This window comes from Echeneis naucrates, chromosome 23 (genome assembly GCF_900963305.1).
Source record: "Echeneis naucrates chromosome 23, fEcheNa1.1, whole genome shotgun sequence".
In the NCBI taxonomy this organism is placed as follows: domain Eukaryota; kingdom Metazoa; phylum Chordata; class Actinopteri; order Carangiformes; family Echeneidae; genus Echeneis; species Echeneis naucrates.
In genome coordinates this window covers 5,629,536-5,648,709 of record NC_042533.1, presented here as the reverse complement: position 1 = coordinate 5,648,709, position 19,174 = coordinate 5,629,536, and the positions used below count along the sequence as shown (strand labels likewise).

Sequence of the window (19,174 nt, the reverse complement as noted above, 5' to 3'; positions counted from 1 at the left end):
CGATCACTAAATGCAACTTAGATGTGTAATTTTTAATTTGACCGGTACAATAACGTGTGTGTGTCATGAAAAAGTAATATTGTAAAAGTATTTTCTGCAACGTAAGATTTTTGTGAGAGGTTTTTTTTTTGTGAAATTGTGTTTTAGGTTACTTGGTCTTTTCGGCCCTTACTGTAATACCCCATCCTGTTGGAACTTCTCGCTGTTGCATGAAAAGAAAAACAACAACAAAAACCTTATTTCTAGTTTAAACATTCAAGGATGTTGTCCTCTTTGTTCATCACAGCCAAGTGCTTTCACTGGCCACTACAGGCAACACACCTACTGTGTATCATCACTGATTGTGCTGCTACTGCAACTACAACATGCTTGCTGTTTGGATCTGGCTGGCTATTTATAATCACACATTTTCAGGCAGACCATCCAATATTCCCTGGCCTCTTCTGGTGTTTGTTCCAAAAATTTCCCCCTTCCATTTCTTGGAATTATTCTTTATCCATTTACTATCCACTTACACTACTGACTCATCTATTTGGTAGCAAGAGACAGAGGTGAGAGCAATATTACTAATGAAAAACAGTATATCTCAAACCTAAGACACAGTGATAGATTTTTGTTGAAATGTACCTTCCAACTGAGGATCTCATTTCCTTACAAAGTATGTATTTCTTCAGTTTAAATTCAACGCTGAGATACATTTGCATGTATGCTGCATATCGCCTTCCCTGGAAACTATATCAAAAATATCTCTCTCTCCAAAATGCTCCCACTTTTACAGTTGATGTCTCCATCTAAGTCGTTCATTTCATGCTATAATCAAATCATTTGGTGGAAACCTATTTTGATCAAAGACCAAAAGAAATATTTTTCACTAAAGGAAAATGAGCTTGTGTCCCACCAATGAACGAGGAAACACAACAAAACACACCAGGTTTCCGTCAGTTATGGATCAGCTCTATCAGCTGAGAACACCAGCCCACGCATCCTCGAGGATAATGTGTGCATCCACTCTCATACACGCACATGCACTGAACAAACCAGTGTGGGGGCAGCAGCACATGGGGAGGAGTCAGGAGTAAAAGAAGTGGGCACGCTACGAGTGACTGACCACGCTGATACCACAAAAAGGGCTTGATAAACAAATCTGCTGAATTTCATTGAAGAGCTGTATTGATTATTTCAATATAGAGTCAATGCCCTAAACATTTATGCTTTTATGCAAAACACTGACGTTCTATTTGTTCCTACTTCCCTGTGTCAGTGAAAAGTATACAGATATAGATATAAACTATAAAGTACAAAAAAACAAACATTAAATAACCAGAATTTTGCACTGAAGGGTTTTATATTGATGAGGGCGCAATCAGACCCTCAGACCCCTTTGGCCTACTTCAATTTCAAAATTGTTCTCCAATTCATGCTACAAATTTTTTGATGAATCCAAATGCTGCAGGGTAAACATTTTGAGGGACCTTTCATGACGCAACCAAACAGAATCACTGCCACTGAATTCCATCTAAAAGCAACCATTTCCACAATGAAAGCAAAATACCTTAAAATCAGAACTCCACTACCTTATAACAGTGGTAAATATATCCATTGTAATTTAAAAGAATTACATAATGTTATTCATTTTATGTGCCACACAAATGGTAAAATTATATATAACTAAAGGTTCCTCTACCCAACTTGAATCCCAAAGCCAAAGATCACCTGAAACTGACATCTGTGTATCCCTTTCTATTAACAGATTCCTGCTACTACTACTGCTTTTCCTTTTTCTGGGTCGCAGGGGGTCGTGGAGCCACTCCTAGCCGGCAATAAGACAGGTCCCTGGCCCATCACTTGAAGATGATTCTTTGCCAATTTCTTTTTGGGAAACCTCCTGTAGTGAGGTAAAAACAAATTTAAAGGCTGGACAAGTTTCTCATTTGTTGATTGTTTTCTATCTTCGGTCATGACAAGCGAACAATGTGCTGTTTCAGGATGCGGGGTCAAGTCCACGGGATGCTCTCTCATTCTTTTCATTTTTATCTCAGGAAGCTCTTCCATTACTTCATGTAATGTCAAAACGCTCTTTTCCAGCAGAGTCATTGCTCCTCTCACTGCTTCAAACGACAGGTCGTAGTCAACACAAATGTTAGAGTAGTCTGTGTTTAAAGGTAAGCTCAAGATTGGGAAGCTCTGGAGAAAATGATGATGGTCCTCAGACTGTGACAGCTGCTGTAGCTGACTGATTCTGCTTTCGAGCTCAGTTTTTTCCTCTTTCAGTTGTCTAAGGAAACCTTCAGCCTTCTGCTTCATTGCCTTGTGCCTCTCCTCAATCACCCCGTTCAGATCGGCCTGGCTTCTCCGAATGGAACCAATTAAGCCAGTAAATACTTGCGTGCATGCCTCCTTCTCATTCTCAGTTTTTTTCTGGTAGTCATCAAGGGAGTTTTCAACCTCAGCTATTTTCTCAGACTGTGATTGGACCAGGCCTAGCATATTTGTTATTGCCTCATCTTTTTTTGCCATTGCTGTTTCATATTCTTCTTTAAGGGGAACAATACAATGACTCTTGTGATCAGTATAGATACACAAGACACAAATACAGGCCTGGTCAGTCCTGCAGTACAGTTCTGTTATCTTGTTGTGTGTCTTGCACAGCTTGTCATCCAGATTCTTCACAGGCTCCAATAATTTGTGGCTCTTAAGACCAGCAACTCTCTGATGTGGCTCGAGGTGCACTTTACAAAAAGACGTTAGGCACGTCAGGCAAGATTTAATGGCCTTCTCCTTTTTCTCACAGCAGATCTCACAAAGAACGTCAGCGTCAGGTTGTGGCTCCGGAGTTGGATCTGAGGCTTTAATTTGAACTTGCTTCTTAAACTCACCGACTAAATCCCACAAGATCGAGTTGATTTGGAGTTGAGGTCTGGTGGAAAATGTCCTTTTGCACAATGGACACTGGCATGCGTCACTGCTGTCCCAATACATGCAGATACAGGTGCTGCAGAAGTTGTGACCACACGGCGTGGAGACCGGCTGGTTAAACACATCCAGACAAACCGAACACAGGAACCTGTCATCCGACCGGGGGCCGCTGGCAGCTGCCATGTCTGCGGCAGGAAACACAGAAAGGCAATATAGGAACCGAAAAGCGTCGAAAAGAAGCGATCGAAAAGTTTCGTGGGGAACTTTCGATTCCGTGCGATGACGTCACAAGACCCCGCCCCTACCCCGTATACACTTCCTGGTAAATGTTAACTCTTTCGACTCCAATTCTCTGGCTGCCATCTATTTATTCTACTCATTAATTGGAGTCAAATTAACAGTCGAGCATTCTGGGTGAAATTGTCAACCATTGGCATTTGTGTCACCCAGTAATGTGTTCTGTTCCATATTTAATCAGCAGCTAAGGTCAAGGTCAAAGTGGGGGTTAATTTTCAACCCAGCAGTTAGCTGAGGGTAGTTTTTTCTTTGCTGCTGTAATTCCTCCATAGACTGCAACAGTTTTATGTCACAGTTCATGTTATTTCAGTAAGAGAAAGGAAGAGTTTGGTGAGAAGATTCTAACAACCGGCTGTGTGGCAGCGAGCGGCGGTTTGTGATAAATGACAAGAACGGCAAAATGTTCAACATGACAATATATTTAGCGTAATTTTTTCCCACATATCATAGTATAGTGCGCTGGCATTCACCAATGAACACCGAACCAGCATAAAATGATGATGACAGACATTCAGACTGATTTTCAAAGGCATTAGGATTTTTGTCCTTGGGAAAGAAAATGCCCAATTAATGGAATTTGATAACTCTTGGGATATTTCTGTGCAGCTCAAAGAGGTGGCAGATAGACATGTTGATACGATGGCTTTAGGTCTGGGCTGACACGTAGTGGTGGAGCCATTCTGTCATGTGGCCTCTAGGTGAGTATGACCACAAGAGGTCAGGCACAACTTGCTGGAGGTGAGTATCACAATTCTCAGCAGTACTCCTACTGAAGGCTGAACCACTGTGGTACAAAACAGATTTTACAGATGAAACAAAAAAGTATTATTTCTGATTTCTGATTCCACAGCTGTGAATCAGAGACAGTTTTTATATTACCTTGGAGAGTGTGCACAGTAAATTTGATTTCTCCTTAGCTGCTTTGTATTTGACATGCAGTCTCAGTCATTCCCTATTCATGCCCCCTTCGCTGGGAGAGTGCATTCCAGGGCTTTGTGGGCTACAAAGCATGAGAGGTGCTATCCTGACTAGCAAAAGGAAACTGTGCACTGGCCAGGTGAATGAGCTGGCTGTGGGAGAAAACCCTTTTTCCGTTTGCTTCACCTGCGTGTCACTTGTCCAAAGGTCAGGAAATGGAAACAGCCATGTTCAAAATTCCAAGTTACAGAAAGATGATTTCCAGCAGATTTTTATGTCCTGGTTGGATGAAGTTTATTTAGGAAAATTTGACCTGATGGGTGACTTCCTCTGCTAAGTAATGTTGTTTTGGTATACTGTCTGCTGTCTGTGCAGGTGACCACTGCAGAGTTCCTCTCCTTGCAGCCATCATCTTCTCCTAATGGCTTTCAAGCTTATTGAATTACAGCAGTGGCAAAACAGACCAAATATACAATAAAGAGTCTGTGTTGGTCAAAGAGGATATCTTGCCATGATAAAAAAAAACAAAACAATAACAACCCCCACTCCTTTTTTTTCTCAGTTATTTTAATTAGAAGGCATTATTTTGTATTTATGTCATGAGCATGTTTATACACATGTACCACAAGATATCACTTATGCCATTTTATAGTTTGGTATTCTTATTTACTCTTGCATTTCTTGGATAATGCTTGCTGGTGCCATAAATTATAGTCTTTCTTGATGAGTAAATGAGTCTTGGCTGGATAAAAAAAAAACCAACAACAGTCTAGACTATCAAATCAAGTTAATCAGCTTGCCGCTGAAATACCAAATTACCATCTCTCCCTCTGGGGTCACATACATGCTCAGCTCAGTCATTTTGTAGTCTGTTTTACATAATGAAGAACAATTTGAAAATTAAGTGTGAGTCTTACTGGCTTGACTGGAATTCATAATGAGATGTTTCCAAGTCAACCATAAGTGTTCGTCTACATTTATAAATAGGCATTTGTTAATGTACAACCTGGTCTTGTGAAAAAGGAAAAAAACAATGTCTACAGAGTGAGTTTGAGGCTCTTTTTTCCTCTGTTTATTCATGCACACCTCAGTGTGAAATTCTTCAGGGGGTATGTGGTTATATTGTAACCAGGGGTGTGCTGTCAATGGCAGGCTGGTATTCAGCCTGTGGTGGTGGAGAAGGGCAGCAGCAGCTCCATTTCCTTCCCCATTGTGATTCTTTCCTCAAGTTCACACTGGTGCTGCCTTCAAGGATCGTCAGAAATGTTCGTTCATTCATGGCTTGGGTGAATGTTGTGCTATGAAGTTAATATGTATTTTAACTTAAATCAAATGGTGTTTTTACAACAAAGTTTCTAAACGTCTGTCTGGATATTCCACCTGTAAAGGAAGCAGTGTCTAATTTAGTAGAGTTTACATTTTAGCCTACTTAGTAAAGATTTTTTAAATAAAACATTATATTTAAATTACTATATTTGAAGAATAAAATACTGCTTAGGATCTCGGACTCACTCCGGTCTGAAAGGGTAAAAGGTCCGCGTCCTGTAATGCTAACAAAGTTGGAAAATATGAGCTGCACCTAAAGGCAACATCCGCAGGAACGCGCAGCCGGACGGCCGGAGAGCAACAAGCCGGACGGGACCAAACGCAGCCTGCCGCAGCGCCCTGTACTCTGTCCTGAGGTGGGGAGTATTTCTCTGCTACGTAAGTCAAACAAAACCTTAGTTTACTGTTAAAACGGTGAAACTTGGTCCTCCTCATCAACGTCGCAGGTGGAGGAGTGTTTTTTTTTTTTTTTTTGTTTTTAATTTCTCCACAGGATGCTCCAGCGTACACGCCGTCCTGAATAACGCAGCTACAAAGTTTGTCCTTGGTTTTGATTTATTTATTTATTTATGTATTTATTGGTTTGTTGTGTAACCGAATGGCATCTGCTGAGGTCACAGTCCAGCATTTATGAGGCAGCATGCCAAAACCAGGTGGTATTTTTTGACGCATCCGTACGGATTCTTAAGCGATAGCCGAGGGCCTTCTGACGAAAAGTAAACCTCTGTAAAGTCACTAACCAGCTTGACATCGGTGTTCAAAAGAGCAATATTTACACAGGGGAATCAGTTCAACAGCAAAATGTTCCTCAGACAACATGTTGAACTTGCTGTTTGCCTTATAAACGCTTGGCGCTTTTTGCGCATTAGTATCTTAGCAGGGATGAAGTGCGGTCACAGGTGATCTGATCAGGTGAGGCCACGGAAGGAGCTTCCTGTAGCTATCGTTTTATCCACATGAACCATGTGTCGGTCTGAGGTCCTGGACAACACACCTGTAGTTTTTAGATTGATTCTTTCACTTTGTTCTCTGTGTTTATAATCCGGTTAAGTAGTTTCAGGCACTAGCATTGTGTGATTGTTCTAACTCTTATAGAGATATTTTACCTACATTACAACAAACCAACACACAAAATCAACATTGATATGAAGTTCTGGGGATATTTTTCTACTTTCACACACAATGCAATTTCTTTTGGGGAGTTCACACCATTGATAAGATGCCATTTTAAGAGTGACAGTGTCCCTAAATCAACCACAGATTTGCACGGTGCACAATGTAAAGAGTGAAATAGGAGCTGCTATATAGTCTTTTTAAGGATGAAGCAAATGAAACTCCATTTATTTCCATCATATCCAGGTGAAGACCAATGAAGTATCTGTAAACCACTACTTGATTTAAGGTGTGGTTGGGTGATACAAACTTTACCTCCCTAGAGAATAATATTTCCAACACGTTTCCCCCAGAAACAAAAGCTGTATCTTCAAACTGTTGTGAACTTGTGCACGTTTCTTTCTCTTTATGGGTTTAACTGCCTCTCCCGCTATTCTCTTTTTTTTTTTTATTTACTGAACAGAATCTGAAAGCTCAATTGAGGACTCAGAAGTTTATGATCTGTTTAGTGTTGTGAATAATTTAAAGATGTAGCTTGTGGATATAACAGGAGACAATGTTGAATTTGGGAGCATCGATAAACAACTGGTGAGCCAAAAGCTGATGGAGACTTCCATAATAAAAGTCAGAGATTCACTTAGAAAATAGTATACATTAAAATCTGAAGTTGCATTGACAGAAATGTGCCATTAACATAAAATGTTTTCTGTGCCCAAAGGCCTTTTGAAAATTCTTCTTGACAACACTGTGATCAATACCTTTGCAGTTTTATTTTGTGGCTTATTGGTTTTGGCATGTTGCTTTTGTTGTGGCATTTGATGCTGTATTCCTTTGGTAAATAATATTAGTTTCGTGCTGTGGCAGACATTTCATACAGAGGCTGTTTTGGACAGCCTCAAATACTTGCTGTTGTCCCTTACTCCTTTTTCCATTTAATTTTTAATTTAATTAAATCTGTTGCTCAGATAAACACTGCGGTAATTGGAGTTGATTATTAGGAGAAGTTAGAAGTTATCTTGAAGGGCTTTTCATTCGTTTTATCAATTGCGCACACTTTTAAATTTTCGTTTAACTTGTTTTGTTCTGCTGCTGTCATGAGCTTATTGCATAAGGGGAACATTTTAGTCACACTGCAAAAGTTTCTTAACTGCCACAGACTTGTAGTCCTTTACCCCTTTATACTGCTGCTAAATATATATTTCCTATTATTTATATGTACCATTACTTATTGTATTGAGCAAAAAAAAAATAAAAAAAATTCTGTCTTCTCAGAAGTGAACTAGAGGAAGAAAGATGTCAGCGGGCTATAAAGATGACCAGGAGGATTGGTTGACCGTGTGCCTCAAGTACCTGCTCTTTGTTTTCAACTTCCTCTTCTGGGTAAGTGGAATTAAGAAGGCAATCATCTTTTATAGCGAGCGAGTTCATAAGAACCATAAAGGGAAAAACCCTTGAAATGGCTTCCCTGTCATACATGGACTTGTAATATGCAATATGCTGCTCTAAACAGTACAATTAGAGGTACTTAATCAATGGGAAGTGGTTATTTTATAATTAAAGACACAGCAAAATATTTTAATACATTTTAAAAACTGCAGGCGGAGAGAGAAGGAGCCCTACAGAGTTGTGATTCTGAAAAAGGCTCGAGCTATGGACTTGGCCCAAAGTGCGTCATAGATTATTTAGGGCTTGTCAGTGTACAATGGTGAACAGTGTATCAGACCTGCTTTCTGGCACGGCATTTAATGATACTGCACTCTGCTGCTAAAATGGTATGCTCTTCTAGCTACTGTGCAGAGTGTCTGGGGTCACTTTGATTCATTTTCAAAGCCTGAGCCAGAGTTAAAGAGAAGATTTGGACGAGAGCCATCTGTTGTGTGGGGAAAGGTTAAAGGACAAAAAAGACCAAGCTTCATCTTCAGGCTTGGGGTATTGCTCCATCACCACCTTAAAATTCATCTCTTAAGGAAAGTAATTATTTTCTACACATTATTACGCTTGCAACAATTTGTGATATGTGTATATTTATGTATTGTACCATGTCTCCAAAAACTGAGTCAGGAACCTGCTGTGACCGTTTGGGTGGGTTGTTATGTGCCTTTTTGGAAGAGAAGTAGCAGCATGCTATGGGAGGTGTGATGAGGAATTACAAGCAACAAAGCAGCCTTTTATCGTCACTTAATTATAATTCAATGGAACCTACTTCTGTCTTACTAGTTTAACATAAAAGGAAAGTCCTGAAGACACTAAAATGTAAAAACAGTCATTTCCCACTGGGCCTTACATGTAGCCATCTCTGCCTGGTTGATTGGGCATGTTATTGTTAATAAGGGGATCTTATTTTTGAAGGATGAGGGGTAGAGACTGAGGCATTTCCTTTCCACATGCTTAAGAACCTGATGAGATGAAAGGAACAGCTCAGGATGTCACCCTTGGATTGCTATCCTGTGTTGTTCGACAGGAAATGGTCATTATGCCGTGGCTCGACCTCTGAAGTCCCACTGCTCATATGTTCTTCAGGCTTATCCACTTCACTCTTTCTCTTTGAGATTTTCCTTCTTTTATACCCCTTTCACTGTCTCCTTTTTTAACCTTTTTTACATTTGTAACTTATCCGGTAATGAAACCTTTTCATATTTGTCACTTCAAGGCTGTAACTTTTGTGTTTTGTTTATCTTAAAGACTGAATGAACACAGCCCACTGTGTTTTCCACCATTTCCTTTCTCTGTGTGAGTCATGCATACCTCCTCTTTCCTTCTTTTAATGATTCATAGGTTCATTGACTGTGCTTTTATTATGCCTCTTTTATCATGTTGTCTTTTTTTAATCACTCATTAGTTATATGCTATCTGTGTCTTTATATTGTAATATCTTTCGAACACCAACAACTCTTCCCTCCCCCCAGATGGGAGGAGCTGCTGTTTTGGCTGTTGGAGTCTGGACACTGGTGGAGAAGAGTGACTACTTGAGTCTGCTGGCCTCCAGCACTTTTGCTGTCTCAGCATATATCCTCATCCTGGCTGGCAGCCTGGTGGTGGTTACAGGCTTCTTGGGCTGCTGTGCTGTCATCCGGGAACAGAGAAGCTGTCTGTCCATGGTGAGACAGGAAACCCGCGTTTGTACCAGCAGTTGAACATTTCTGGTTATATGGTATTATATTTATCTGATGATTGATTGGGGAATTTTTTACACTTGCACAAGGTTGCTCATATTAAATTTGTAATTATTTTGAAATAGCGTGTTGACCAGTAGCAGAATACTTGAGTTGTACTGAGAAGATATTTGATATTAGTGTGTATGAGTGAAACTAATTAAACTCTGAGCCTTGGCCAAAACAATTCTAGGCTGAGGACTAAACAATCATATCACCTTGTCATTTGGTAATATGAATTGAAATTTATATCATTGCACATCAGAGTTGTCTGCAGTTCGCTCTTTTGTAGACAGATTATATTAAATTAATCTACTGCACCACTGGACCAAATGACTTGTGTTTCAAGGAGTGTTTCAAAATTGTAAAGAATTTCCACCGCTCTACGTGCTCCCACATGTATGCAAAAGCTTTGGATTGTACTGTCCTCATTATTTTACAGAGACAGGCCCCAATGGGAGAGAAGCAAGCGGGAGGTGAACTCTCACTGCCGCAGGACTATTTATAGGTCTATCTACTTTCGATAGAGCAATAGTAGAAAGGGTCTTGCAAGAGTTAAGAAGTGCTTTTGTAGAAAATATTGGCAGGTGCATTTTGGTTGAATACCAACTATTGATGTGCTATTTATAGGTTAGTGTGTGAATGAGAGAGAGAGTGAAAAGAAATAAAGCCATTATTTTGTATGAGCAGTAGACACAGGACTGCAGTGTAATTTTTATTATTATAATTTTTTTAAATCTTGTAACTACAGAGACAGCACAGGCTGTGTTTCTGCGTGACATAACGTGTGATAATGGCAACACAAAAGAACATTTGCGTAAGTGTCTTCGATATTTATTCACTGAGATAATTTCTTCCCTGCAGCTGTTTGTTTAACAGTGTGCCATAACTTTGCTGCTCGTGTTGTGCAGGATATGCTGTAGCATCTGCCTCTCTGAAATGGTCTCGATTGAAACAGCGCTAGTGTTGCTGTCAAACTGTTATATACTGCTCTGCAGCAGGTGTGCCTAATTAGTTTTTGTGTCTGTTATGTGGCGCGTCCTGCGTTTGTCTACAGTGTGTGAACAACTGTCTGAACAATGGAAAGCATGTGCCTGCTTTATTTGAGTCTTTTGATCTTGCTCATTGGGAGACAGTGTCTCAAAATGCTCTAAATGGGCAGATGATCTGGTCGAGACACGCTTTACATCACTACTCTGCATTTCCCAAACGTACAATGGAATTTAGTTAGAAAGTGTCTGTTTATAAGGTATTGGTTTTTAATTTAGTCAGTTATTGTGCTGGATTGGTGATCAATTTCCATACATTGTCTTGGCAAAAACGACATAATGGTGATTTAAATATTAATAATATAATTATAATGACATTTTATATTACAATAATTATAATGATTAAATATATATATTAATTCCCCAATATATGGAGCTGCTTTTCAGCAGGTACCAGATAGAAATCGGATTCTACAGTCTGTCAGATTGCTTTCTGGTTGCCTCTTTTTGTACTGCATTGCCATCTGCATTAGAAGTGACAGATGCAGCACAATGGCAGTTGATAGAAGTTTTTATTGAGCTGTCACATATGAGCGTCTTCCTCAGATACGTTGGCAGAGACTGTGCTGACATGTGAAATCTGAATTCTTGTCTCATTTCTAGAATTGCTCATTTATTCTCTCTGTCGCTTTTCTCATCCGCAGTATTTCTTCTGCTTGCTGTTCATCTTCTTGATTGAACTGGTGGCTGGAGTACTGGCTTATGTATATTACCAGAGGGTAAGTGATTGCTGCTTATCATTTAATTGAAGTCAAGTGGTGCTCTATGATGACCATCCAAATGACCAGACCAACTTCAGTCGTTACTTTTCTGGCCTTGTCCCTTGCCTGTCACATTGTATTGGAAGAAAGCATTGCTTTTCACATCTTTTACATTCTAGAGGATCAACAGTCTGTCTTTGTAGTTGACAGATTTAAAGATGCAAACTGATAGCAATGAAGGTGTTTGGCTGAGACAATATTTTAATTGCTTTTGGGCTTTAGTTTTCAGTTTTATCTGTTGTCTGGGTGAATGATGGAGAGCAGCTCTGAAGAGGTTTTTGAACATGATAGGTTGTCAAGATTGAATGTCTGGTGCTGCTACCTCTTGTATTAACCATGAACCTTTCAGGCTGACATTTGATGGGGAGGCTCTTTTCATGAGCATTGACTCAAATGTCCAGGAACCTTTCCCTCCACCCTGCTTCTGTTGAACGTCTAAAACATGTTTGATCCGTCTCATTGGATACGAGTGATAATGAGTCATAGAAAATCTTCTTTAGATCTTTAAGCTTTGCTTTTTTTGTGTCTGGGTTGTCACTGCTACCTGATCTGATATCTTCAGCATCTGGGGTTTATCTAACACGCAGGTTTCAGGATCTTATCTTGTGAACATCTGCCTGTCAGTCAGGACTGCAGAGAACACCACTATCTGCTGGCAAACACAGGTTTATTAAAATGGAAAAGAGCTCAGCACAGGGTAGAATCACTTTGGAGATAAAAGCTCTCTTCTGCTCAGTGTTTCCTCTTGGCTCTCGTGTGTGCGTGTGTGCGTGCGTGCGTGTGCATGGAAGGATGCACGCATCAAAGCATATATTTTAAAGTGTTGTTCATTGTTGCTTCTTCAATCACAACACACACGGCACCCTGGGAGTTGCTACCTGTCTATCTTGCCCTAATCTTGATACTCCATAACTTTTGTCAAGTAAGCTTCATCTGAAGATTTACGTGTATCTACTTTCTGTGCAAAATTGAGGTATACAAGCATTGTTTCTCACTTTTAGTCCATACTTTGTTCCTTATTTTCAGCTGAGTGAGGAGCTGAAGCAACATCTTAACCAGACCCTGACGGAGAACTACGCCCAGCCAGGGAAGGAGGCCATCACGTTAGCAGTGGACAGGCTACAACAGGATGTATGGACTATTTTTACAAAAGTCTTATTTGTTTTTCAAGTTTATGTGACCTCACGTGTTACAAATTTCCTCATGTTAATTTGGTGGCTGCTAAAAGTGTAGCCATCTGTTTATAAAGCTAGAGCCACTCAGAGGTCAAGGGCCGTTTTGGCAAACCCTCTTCATTAAGAGAATGTGTGCTTTATGAGGGATGTTAGGAGGAATGCTTGTTTTTACTTCAAAATCAAATTCTTTTAATCTCTGGAACAATACTTTGTGCAAACCCAATGATAAGAGGGAAATAGCCAGAGCAGAATCACTTTCTTTAGTTTTACAAATGGTGCAAATGGTACTTCTCTTCTTTCTGATCTGACAGTTCAAGTGCTGTGGCAGCAACAACTCCAATGATTGGATGGTGAGTGTGTATATTTCAACGAAGCAGGGAGAAGACAGAATTGTGCCTGATAGTTGCTGTAAGACCATCACCCCTCACTGTGGCAAGAGAGACCACCCCTCCAACATCTACAAGGTGGAGGTTAGTGGACTAAATGCATCGAATGTTTACCCATACCGCCCTGAATTTTTCCACCTTCATGTCCAATTCCCTCTCTTACTGCTTCTTGAACACAACAGATATTATGTGCTATGATGTGAAAATGTTAAAACATATTAAAAAATATCTAAAATTGTATTCAAAATTGAAAAAAACTGTGTACTTTGGATAAATAAGCAGCTTGAATCTTCCCTGCAGCATGTTGCCTCAAGGGTGTGCTTAGTGTCTATTTGTGTAGATTGTCTAGTATGATTATTAACTGTAATCATTTGATTCTCCAGGGTGGATGCATTACAAAGTTGGAGCAGTTTCTGGCAGATCATCTGTTGGTCATTGGTGCTGTGGGAATCGGAGTAGCCTGTTTACAGGTAAGTAAAATCTAATCTGTAATTCAGACAGTGATTGAATAAACAGAATACAATGCTGCTGTTGTCTTCTAAACAAAAGTATAATATTATCAAACATGAGACACTGCCTCGAACTTTTTTTGAATGAAATATAGCCTTTCTTTGATTTAAAATCTTCCAAAACCCACAACGATGGGATTCTGTCTTTCCTTTACTGAAAATGTACCACTGCTTCTTTTCATCTCCACCTACTGTCTGTCACCATTAACTGATTTTATTCATTTATTTACCACTTATTTGATTTGTCCCAGACTGATATGGACTCAAGCTCTTAAGCTTTTAAGAGGCACACAGCAGTGATTTTTCTCCAATTTTCTGCGGCCTGACAGCCCTCTTGCAGCTGTGCACCACCTCTTTGTAAAATTACTTGAGGGAAACCCGAGACCAAACAAATTTATGTTTTGATTTTGTTGCAGTGCTACTTGAAAGCCTACCCACCATTTTGCATGTAGACACAATGCACTACAGGAAAATACTAGATATCTTGCTGACAGAAGGATCGATTTTTTTTCTGTTATATTAAGGGAAGTTTTCAATAAAATATCACGAGTCGTGATTCTCAAAATTGTTATCAAGGGAACTGAAAAAGCTTCAGATTTACTGCTTTCAGTTATGTGCATATTTTTTTCTCACCCCCCAATTTTCTGATGGGATAATGCACATAATAATGAAGTGCTAATTATGTAGATGAAAAATGAATCAAGATTTTTGGTGTGGCTCAGTCCAAATATGTGTCTCTTTTTGTGCCAAAGCCTTACCGTCTTGTTTGTTAACTGTTCCAGTCTGTCTAAAAACTTTCCTGTATCTAGAATCTCTTTCATTCTCTGACACAATGCAGACTTGTTGAGGCACATGTCAAATCAAGCTATCTGTGGTTTTAATCTGTGACATCTGTCTTTTGTAAACCATTAACCTGTCTTCGATGCGTTGTACTGTCTTTCTGTCCTGTCTATATGTGGATGTGTGTTTGTGTGTCCTGTCACTGTAGCTCATTGGGGCAGCCATGACAGCCTGCTTTATATATCTGCTCTATAAAGAAGAGGAGGAGGACTTCGGTACATTGTGATTTAGCTCTAGAGCATCTTTTGTGGTTTAATCAACTCAAGAGAAAAGGTTGGAGAGTGCTGTGAAAATTTGAACATCTTTCAGCATGTTTGCCCTTGTGTGACTGTCTGCTGTGTGTTACATGTGAAATCTGTATGTATCTCTAAGCATGCAGCTTACTGGCTTTGGCTGTTTATTGCAGATTGCTCCCCTGCATGCTGTTGCAAAGGACTGTTACGTCTGATAAGTACATAATGATTTGAGAAAGGTCAAATATCGACAACAAACATCCTGAGAATGTCTTGAGAAAAACTGCATCTGCTCATGGATGTGGTTACCAAAAACACCGTCATGCATTCTAGTTTATCATAACACATTCTGGTATATTCTTAAAGGCACATTTCCTTTAAAGAAAACCCCTTTTAATTAGTTGTGAATTGGTAATAAGGTGTAGTGATTGTTAAGGAATGGATCTTTTACACACTGCACTTGATCCCTTTTTTTTTTTTTTTTTAAATTATTATTATTTGGGTATCTCTCACTCCAATATTGTGCATGTAAAGCAGTGCTGTTGTTGCTATAGTCATAGTTTGCTGAAAAAATAGTCTACCCAGGTATACATTTTTGAAAGAGGCAACCAGGAGTAGCACTTTCCTCAGTGTACTCAACAGATCTCAAGAAAAGAAAAAGCGGGTTGTTTTTCTTGGATTTCATTCTCATCTCAGCACTCTCAGATAGTTGACTCTCGATCTGTGAAGCATGATGGGCCCAGTGACCTTGGTCTATTTGTCCTTGCTGCACAATTTTTAGACGTTGTGATCTTTGGATGTTGTATCTTTTAAGTTTTATATTCTCACCTTAGTGCCCACAGTTTTTGTTAAAGAGCTGGAAGATCACAAAGGTGTATGTAAATTACTAGATAGATCTTTTTTTTTTTATGTTACTTTATATTCCTTGAAATTATAAAGCTCCAAATAGCTCTAGAGTATTTGGATGTAGTCTCGGGAAAACACAATATGAAGGTAAATATTTATACATGAATCTGTTTTTGGACCCCACCCCACTGCTTTATCTGAAATGGCTTGAACAAGCTTGTGCGCACACGTGTTTCTGCAGTAATGGCTGCTGGACTCCTGACATCCCCATAGTAACCACCATCTAACCCCATCACCCTTCTCTATCAAGTCAAGCTTCCTGTAGTCATCCATGGTGACTGAGCAGCACTCCTGATTTACCACTTCCTGTTTTCAGATCTGTGGGATGGTGTTCACCTGCTGTTTATACAGAAGGATCAAGATGGACCCTTACTGAGCAGACCAGTCACCCCAACACACGACTTTCAACAGGCAGTTGGAGCAATGACCTCCTGAAAACTAACTTCAACCTCTGAATTTTGAACTCTGACCACGTGAGCCAAATGTACAGGCATGTTTCAGGTCGGCTTCATTTCAGTCAGGCTAATTTTCGATTACTTTTGTACAGTATTGTACTTGAGTTGCAATATCTTGCAATCCAGGCTTAGACATTCCTGATACCTGACTGAGATTGTGGCTTTCTGGAGCGTAATGTCTGGTTGCATCATTGCCTTGGCTGAGGTGCATGCTTTTGTTTGAGCAGGACTGAAAAAATCTCAGTCTTTACCAATATTGCCTTCAACTAAACTTATTATGATGCAGATTGATTTATCACATTTTCACTGTTCAGAATTATATGAAGGGATAATCAGGCCATTCCAGCGTTTAAGTAAGTGCTGTGTATAATCATGTAACTGTTGAATAATGATGGCAGTTTTAGAGTTGTAGATTTTGTAAACACAATGTGCCTCCTTGACAAAATTATGTTTACAAATGATTATGTAGTAATTCTCCACCTGAAATCTTCAAAAGGGACAAGCGATGCACTGTGGTAAACGGCAGCAAATGAATTCTAGTTTACTGTCCTTATTTTTCTAGTTATGTCTCTATTACTGACTAAATAACACAACATTTTTTTGTAATATGATTATGATGAACTTAAAGATACTTGTAATACTTAAGCCTTTTGCCATGAATTTTGGGCATTTCCAGACTGTTAAATAGGAAAAGCCTGTTCTACTTGGGGTGCAGATTGCTGAATTTTTGACTCCACCTAGTGGTCTTTATTGAGCATATTCTCCATTATTAACGTATGCTGAACGTGGCTCTAAAACCGTGCTATTACAATCAGAATAAGTGATACATATAAGGAGATATTTATCTTAATGTATGATGCAACTGTAATTTTTACAGACATTTTTACAAACACATTTCACCCTCACACCCACCAGTTTTTTACGTCCTCCAGAGTGGAAAAAGTGAAGGATGTTTTCACTCCTCAGTCTGGGAATACTGCTGCTAATGATGCCATTCCTTTTGCCGTAGTCATTACATATGGAACAATAACGTTACTATAGAAGTGGATAATCTTGCACTGGCCCCTTGATGAATAGGGTTTTTTTTTTTTTTTTTTCTCCCTCGACTGTCTGGCTATAGATTTTTATCGCTTCTGCTGCAGAGGTGAAAAAGTTAAATATCTTTTAGACATGTTTTCATTTTAATCTCCAGCAAAAATCAATTGTAGCTGGTGTGACCCATTTCTTTGTAAAAGACCTTGTTGGATTTGTAGTTTCTCCTGATTGACATCTGAATGAAGGTTGTTAATGTACTTAGATGGTTGATGATGATACAACACTGGCATGTGCTCAAACTACTGGTTGTGCTATTCAAAATATTGATATGAATCTCATAAATAAATGAATAATGCTGCATTAACAGCGTGCCTTGTTTAAATGAAGCTGTTTTTGACAGGCAGCTATGAGTCGGTTAAGGATATCAGATTATACTGTCAAGTCGACTTGGTTTATTTTTAGGCCACATTGACAACTTTTGTTCTTAAGGACTATAAACAGTTTCTGTCTCTTATAGATCTATATGCAGTGTATGGACGATGTCAGCTGGAGTAGTTGACCACTAGAGGGCGACAAAGGTTTTTCTTTTGCTGTGGTGCAGTCTCAACGTGAAATAATCCTTCTGCTTTAAGAAATCTGGGCCAGTAGGGTCGCTCCCACCACCCACTAATAATTTTGTGTTGTCATACTTTTAAAGAGCCAGTTTTACAAGCAGTCTGTATATTATGTGTTATAAGATGGGACCAAATCTTACTGGTACTTACTTTAAAAGACAAGCTGGAGCAGCAAAATTCATTGAACTGATTCATATTGCCGAAGCTCCTGTTTATTTTTCACAAACTGGGCCTGCTAATCTAAGCACACTTCATAACCAGTTAACTTGTCAAAATGGTCCAAACTATACTCTGCCTCAGCTTCACGTCAATCCTTTCAAATCTGTCTTGTTGGATTTCCTCTGTGTATGCTTAAAATTATAAATTATAAATTGTTCTAAATAATGTGAGCTGGAGTGAGATCTCCCTTCGAGGTTGCTCACTTTATCGTGTAATATATTGGCTCTAGTGAGAGAACATTGGGAGAACACTTGTTACGTGTGGGGTCTCTCACAAATTCACATTGGAAAATCTTGTAGGTTTCCTAGCTCAAACCACACTGATCGGGATTTGTTGTTGGTGCAGTTATGTGCGGTTTCAGGCTCTTGTTAAGGTCTCCACATATTAAACACGGTCATGCACATAGATTGTTTGCTCCTCACTGTGTGTGCTATATTGTTCCCATATGACCTAACTACTTGTCTTTGAAGCATGACTTCTCTCTTTTTCTTTGTTTTCCCTCAGCTCCAGATTACTTACAAGACACTGCGTTGGTTCAGAGCGATCTATCATTGTCACCCATTTAGGAATAAGGGCACAAAGTTTGAAGCGTTTGGATGTTCTCCAACAGTCTGGCTTCATGTGGCCTATGGAGTCTGTCAGTCCCTTTGTCTTTCCCAGCTATAGGAGGATGGCTCTCATTTCCTACAAATGTTACACACACACATTGATGTAGAATAAGGATACACTGATACTGACAAGATAGAAACGCACACAAGTTAGGGCCTCTACACATTAGCATGCGGTCTACCCCCTTTTCCAGAAAAGAACCATGAGGGAGAATTGGGAGCAGCTGGAGATTCAACAGTCCCATGTGTTGAGGCCTCTGAATCTCACACATACATACAGACACACACACTCAGATGCAGTGCTTACGTCCTTGATCCTCATCACATTGTAGCCATGGGGACGCTATTCCAACCAAACAACTCAAGAAGTTAGCTCGGAACATATGTGATAGGATCATTTGTCTGTCCACCGTAGACGTGAGTTTGCATGTGTACAGGTGACACATCAATACCTGCAAATCCACTTAAAGCGGAGAGAAGTATTCTAACAATGAGCCAAAACAAAACTTACTGATGTCTGCTGTCACTTGTAATTTATACATCAGTGCATTTAGTTTAATTTAGTTCTCTATATGTCTCAGTGCATTTCAACACATGATCCCTTGCTTGAGTTATTGGGTTTTTCTGTGTCTATAAGGCATTTGTTGATCTCATAAAATATA

The 19,174-nt window shown here is 39.5% G+C and overlaps 2 protein-coding genes across 4 annotated transcripts; one reads left to right on the top strand and one right to left on the bottom strand.

Annotated features, from left to right (window-relative positions):
- Nucleotides 1-54: 54 nt before the first annotated feature.
- Nucleotides 55-3,189, bottom strand: LOC115037096 (E3 ubiquitin/ISG15 ligase TRIM25-like). The gene has a single exon (XM_029495573.1). The coding sequence runs from the start codon at nucleotides 3,097-3,099 to the stop codon at nucleotides 1,744-1,746; it is 1,356 nt and encodes a 451-aa protein (XP_029351433.1). The 5' UTR covers nucleotides 3,100-3,189; the 3' UTR covers nucleotides 55-1,743.
- Nucleotides 3,190-5,734: 2,545 nt separating this feature from the next.
- tspan11 (tetraspanin 11) lies at nucleotides 5,735-17,421 on the top strand. Of its 3 annotated transcripts, none has more exons than XM_029495580.1 (9): nucleotides 5,735-5,813; nucleotides 7,843-7,950; nucleotides 9,477-9,668; nucleotides 11,416-11,490; nucleotides 12,559-12,663; nucleotides 13,019-13,177; nucleotides 13,477-13,563; nucleotides 14,591-14,715; nucleotides 15,898-17,421. In XM_029495580.1, exons 2-8 carry the CDS (start codon nucleotides 7,864-7,866, stop codon nucleotides 14,666-14,668), a joined length of 783 nt encoding a protein of 260 aa, XP_029351440.1. In that variant the 5' UTR covers nucleotides 5,735-5,813; nucleotides 7,843-7,863; the 3' UTR covers nucleotides 14,669-14,715; nucleotides 15,898-17,421. The 3 variants fall into 3 exon arrangements, with proteins under 3 accessions (XP_029351440.1, XP_029351439.1, XP_029351441.1); XM_029495579.1 differs by having other exon boundaries at nucleotides 5,768-5,835; XM_029495581.1 differs by lacking the exon at nucleotides 14,591-14,715 and having other exon boundaries at nucleotides 5,768-5,835.
- The last annotated feature ends 1,753 nt before the right edge of the window (nucleotides 17,422-19,174 follow it).

Excerpts from the sequence above, each read along its gene's own strand:
- LOC115037096 (XM_029495573.1), bottom strand. The coding sequence starts at position 3,099 with ATGGCAGCTGCCAGCGGCCCCCGGTCGGATGACAGGTTCCTGTGTTCG.
- tspan11 (XM_029495580.1), top strand. The coding sequence starts at position 7,864 with ATGTCAGCGGGCTATAAAGATGACCAGGAGGATTGGTTGACCGTGTGC. Across the intron at positions 12,664-13,018 it reads TGGACAGGCTACAACAGGAT|TTCAAGTGCTGTGGCAGCAA; the intron begins GTATGGACTATT and ends CTGATCTGACAG. Across the intron at positions 13,178-13,476 it reads CCAACATCTACAAGGTGGAG|GGTGGATGCATTACAAAGTT; the intron begins GTTAGTGGACTA and ends TTGATTCTCCAG.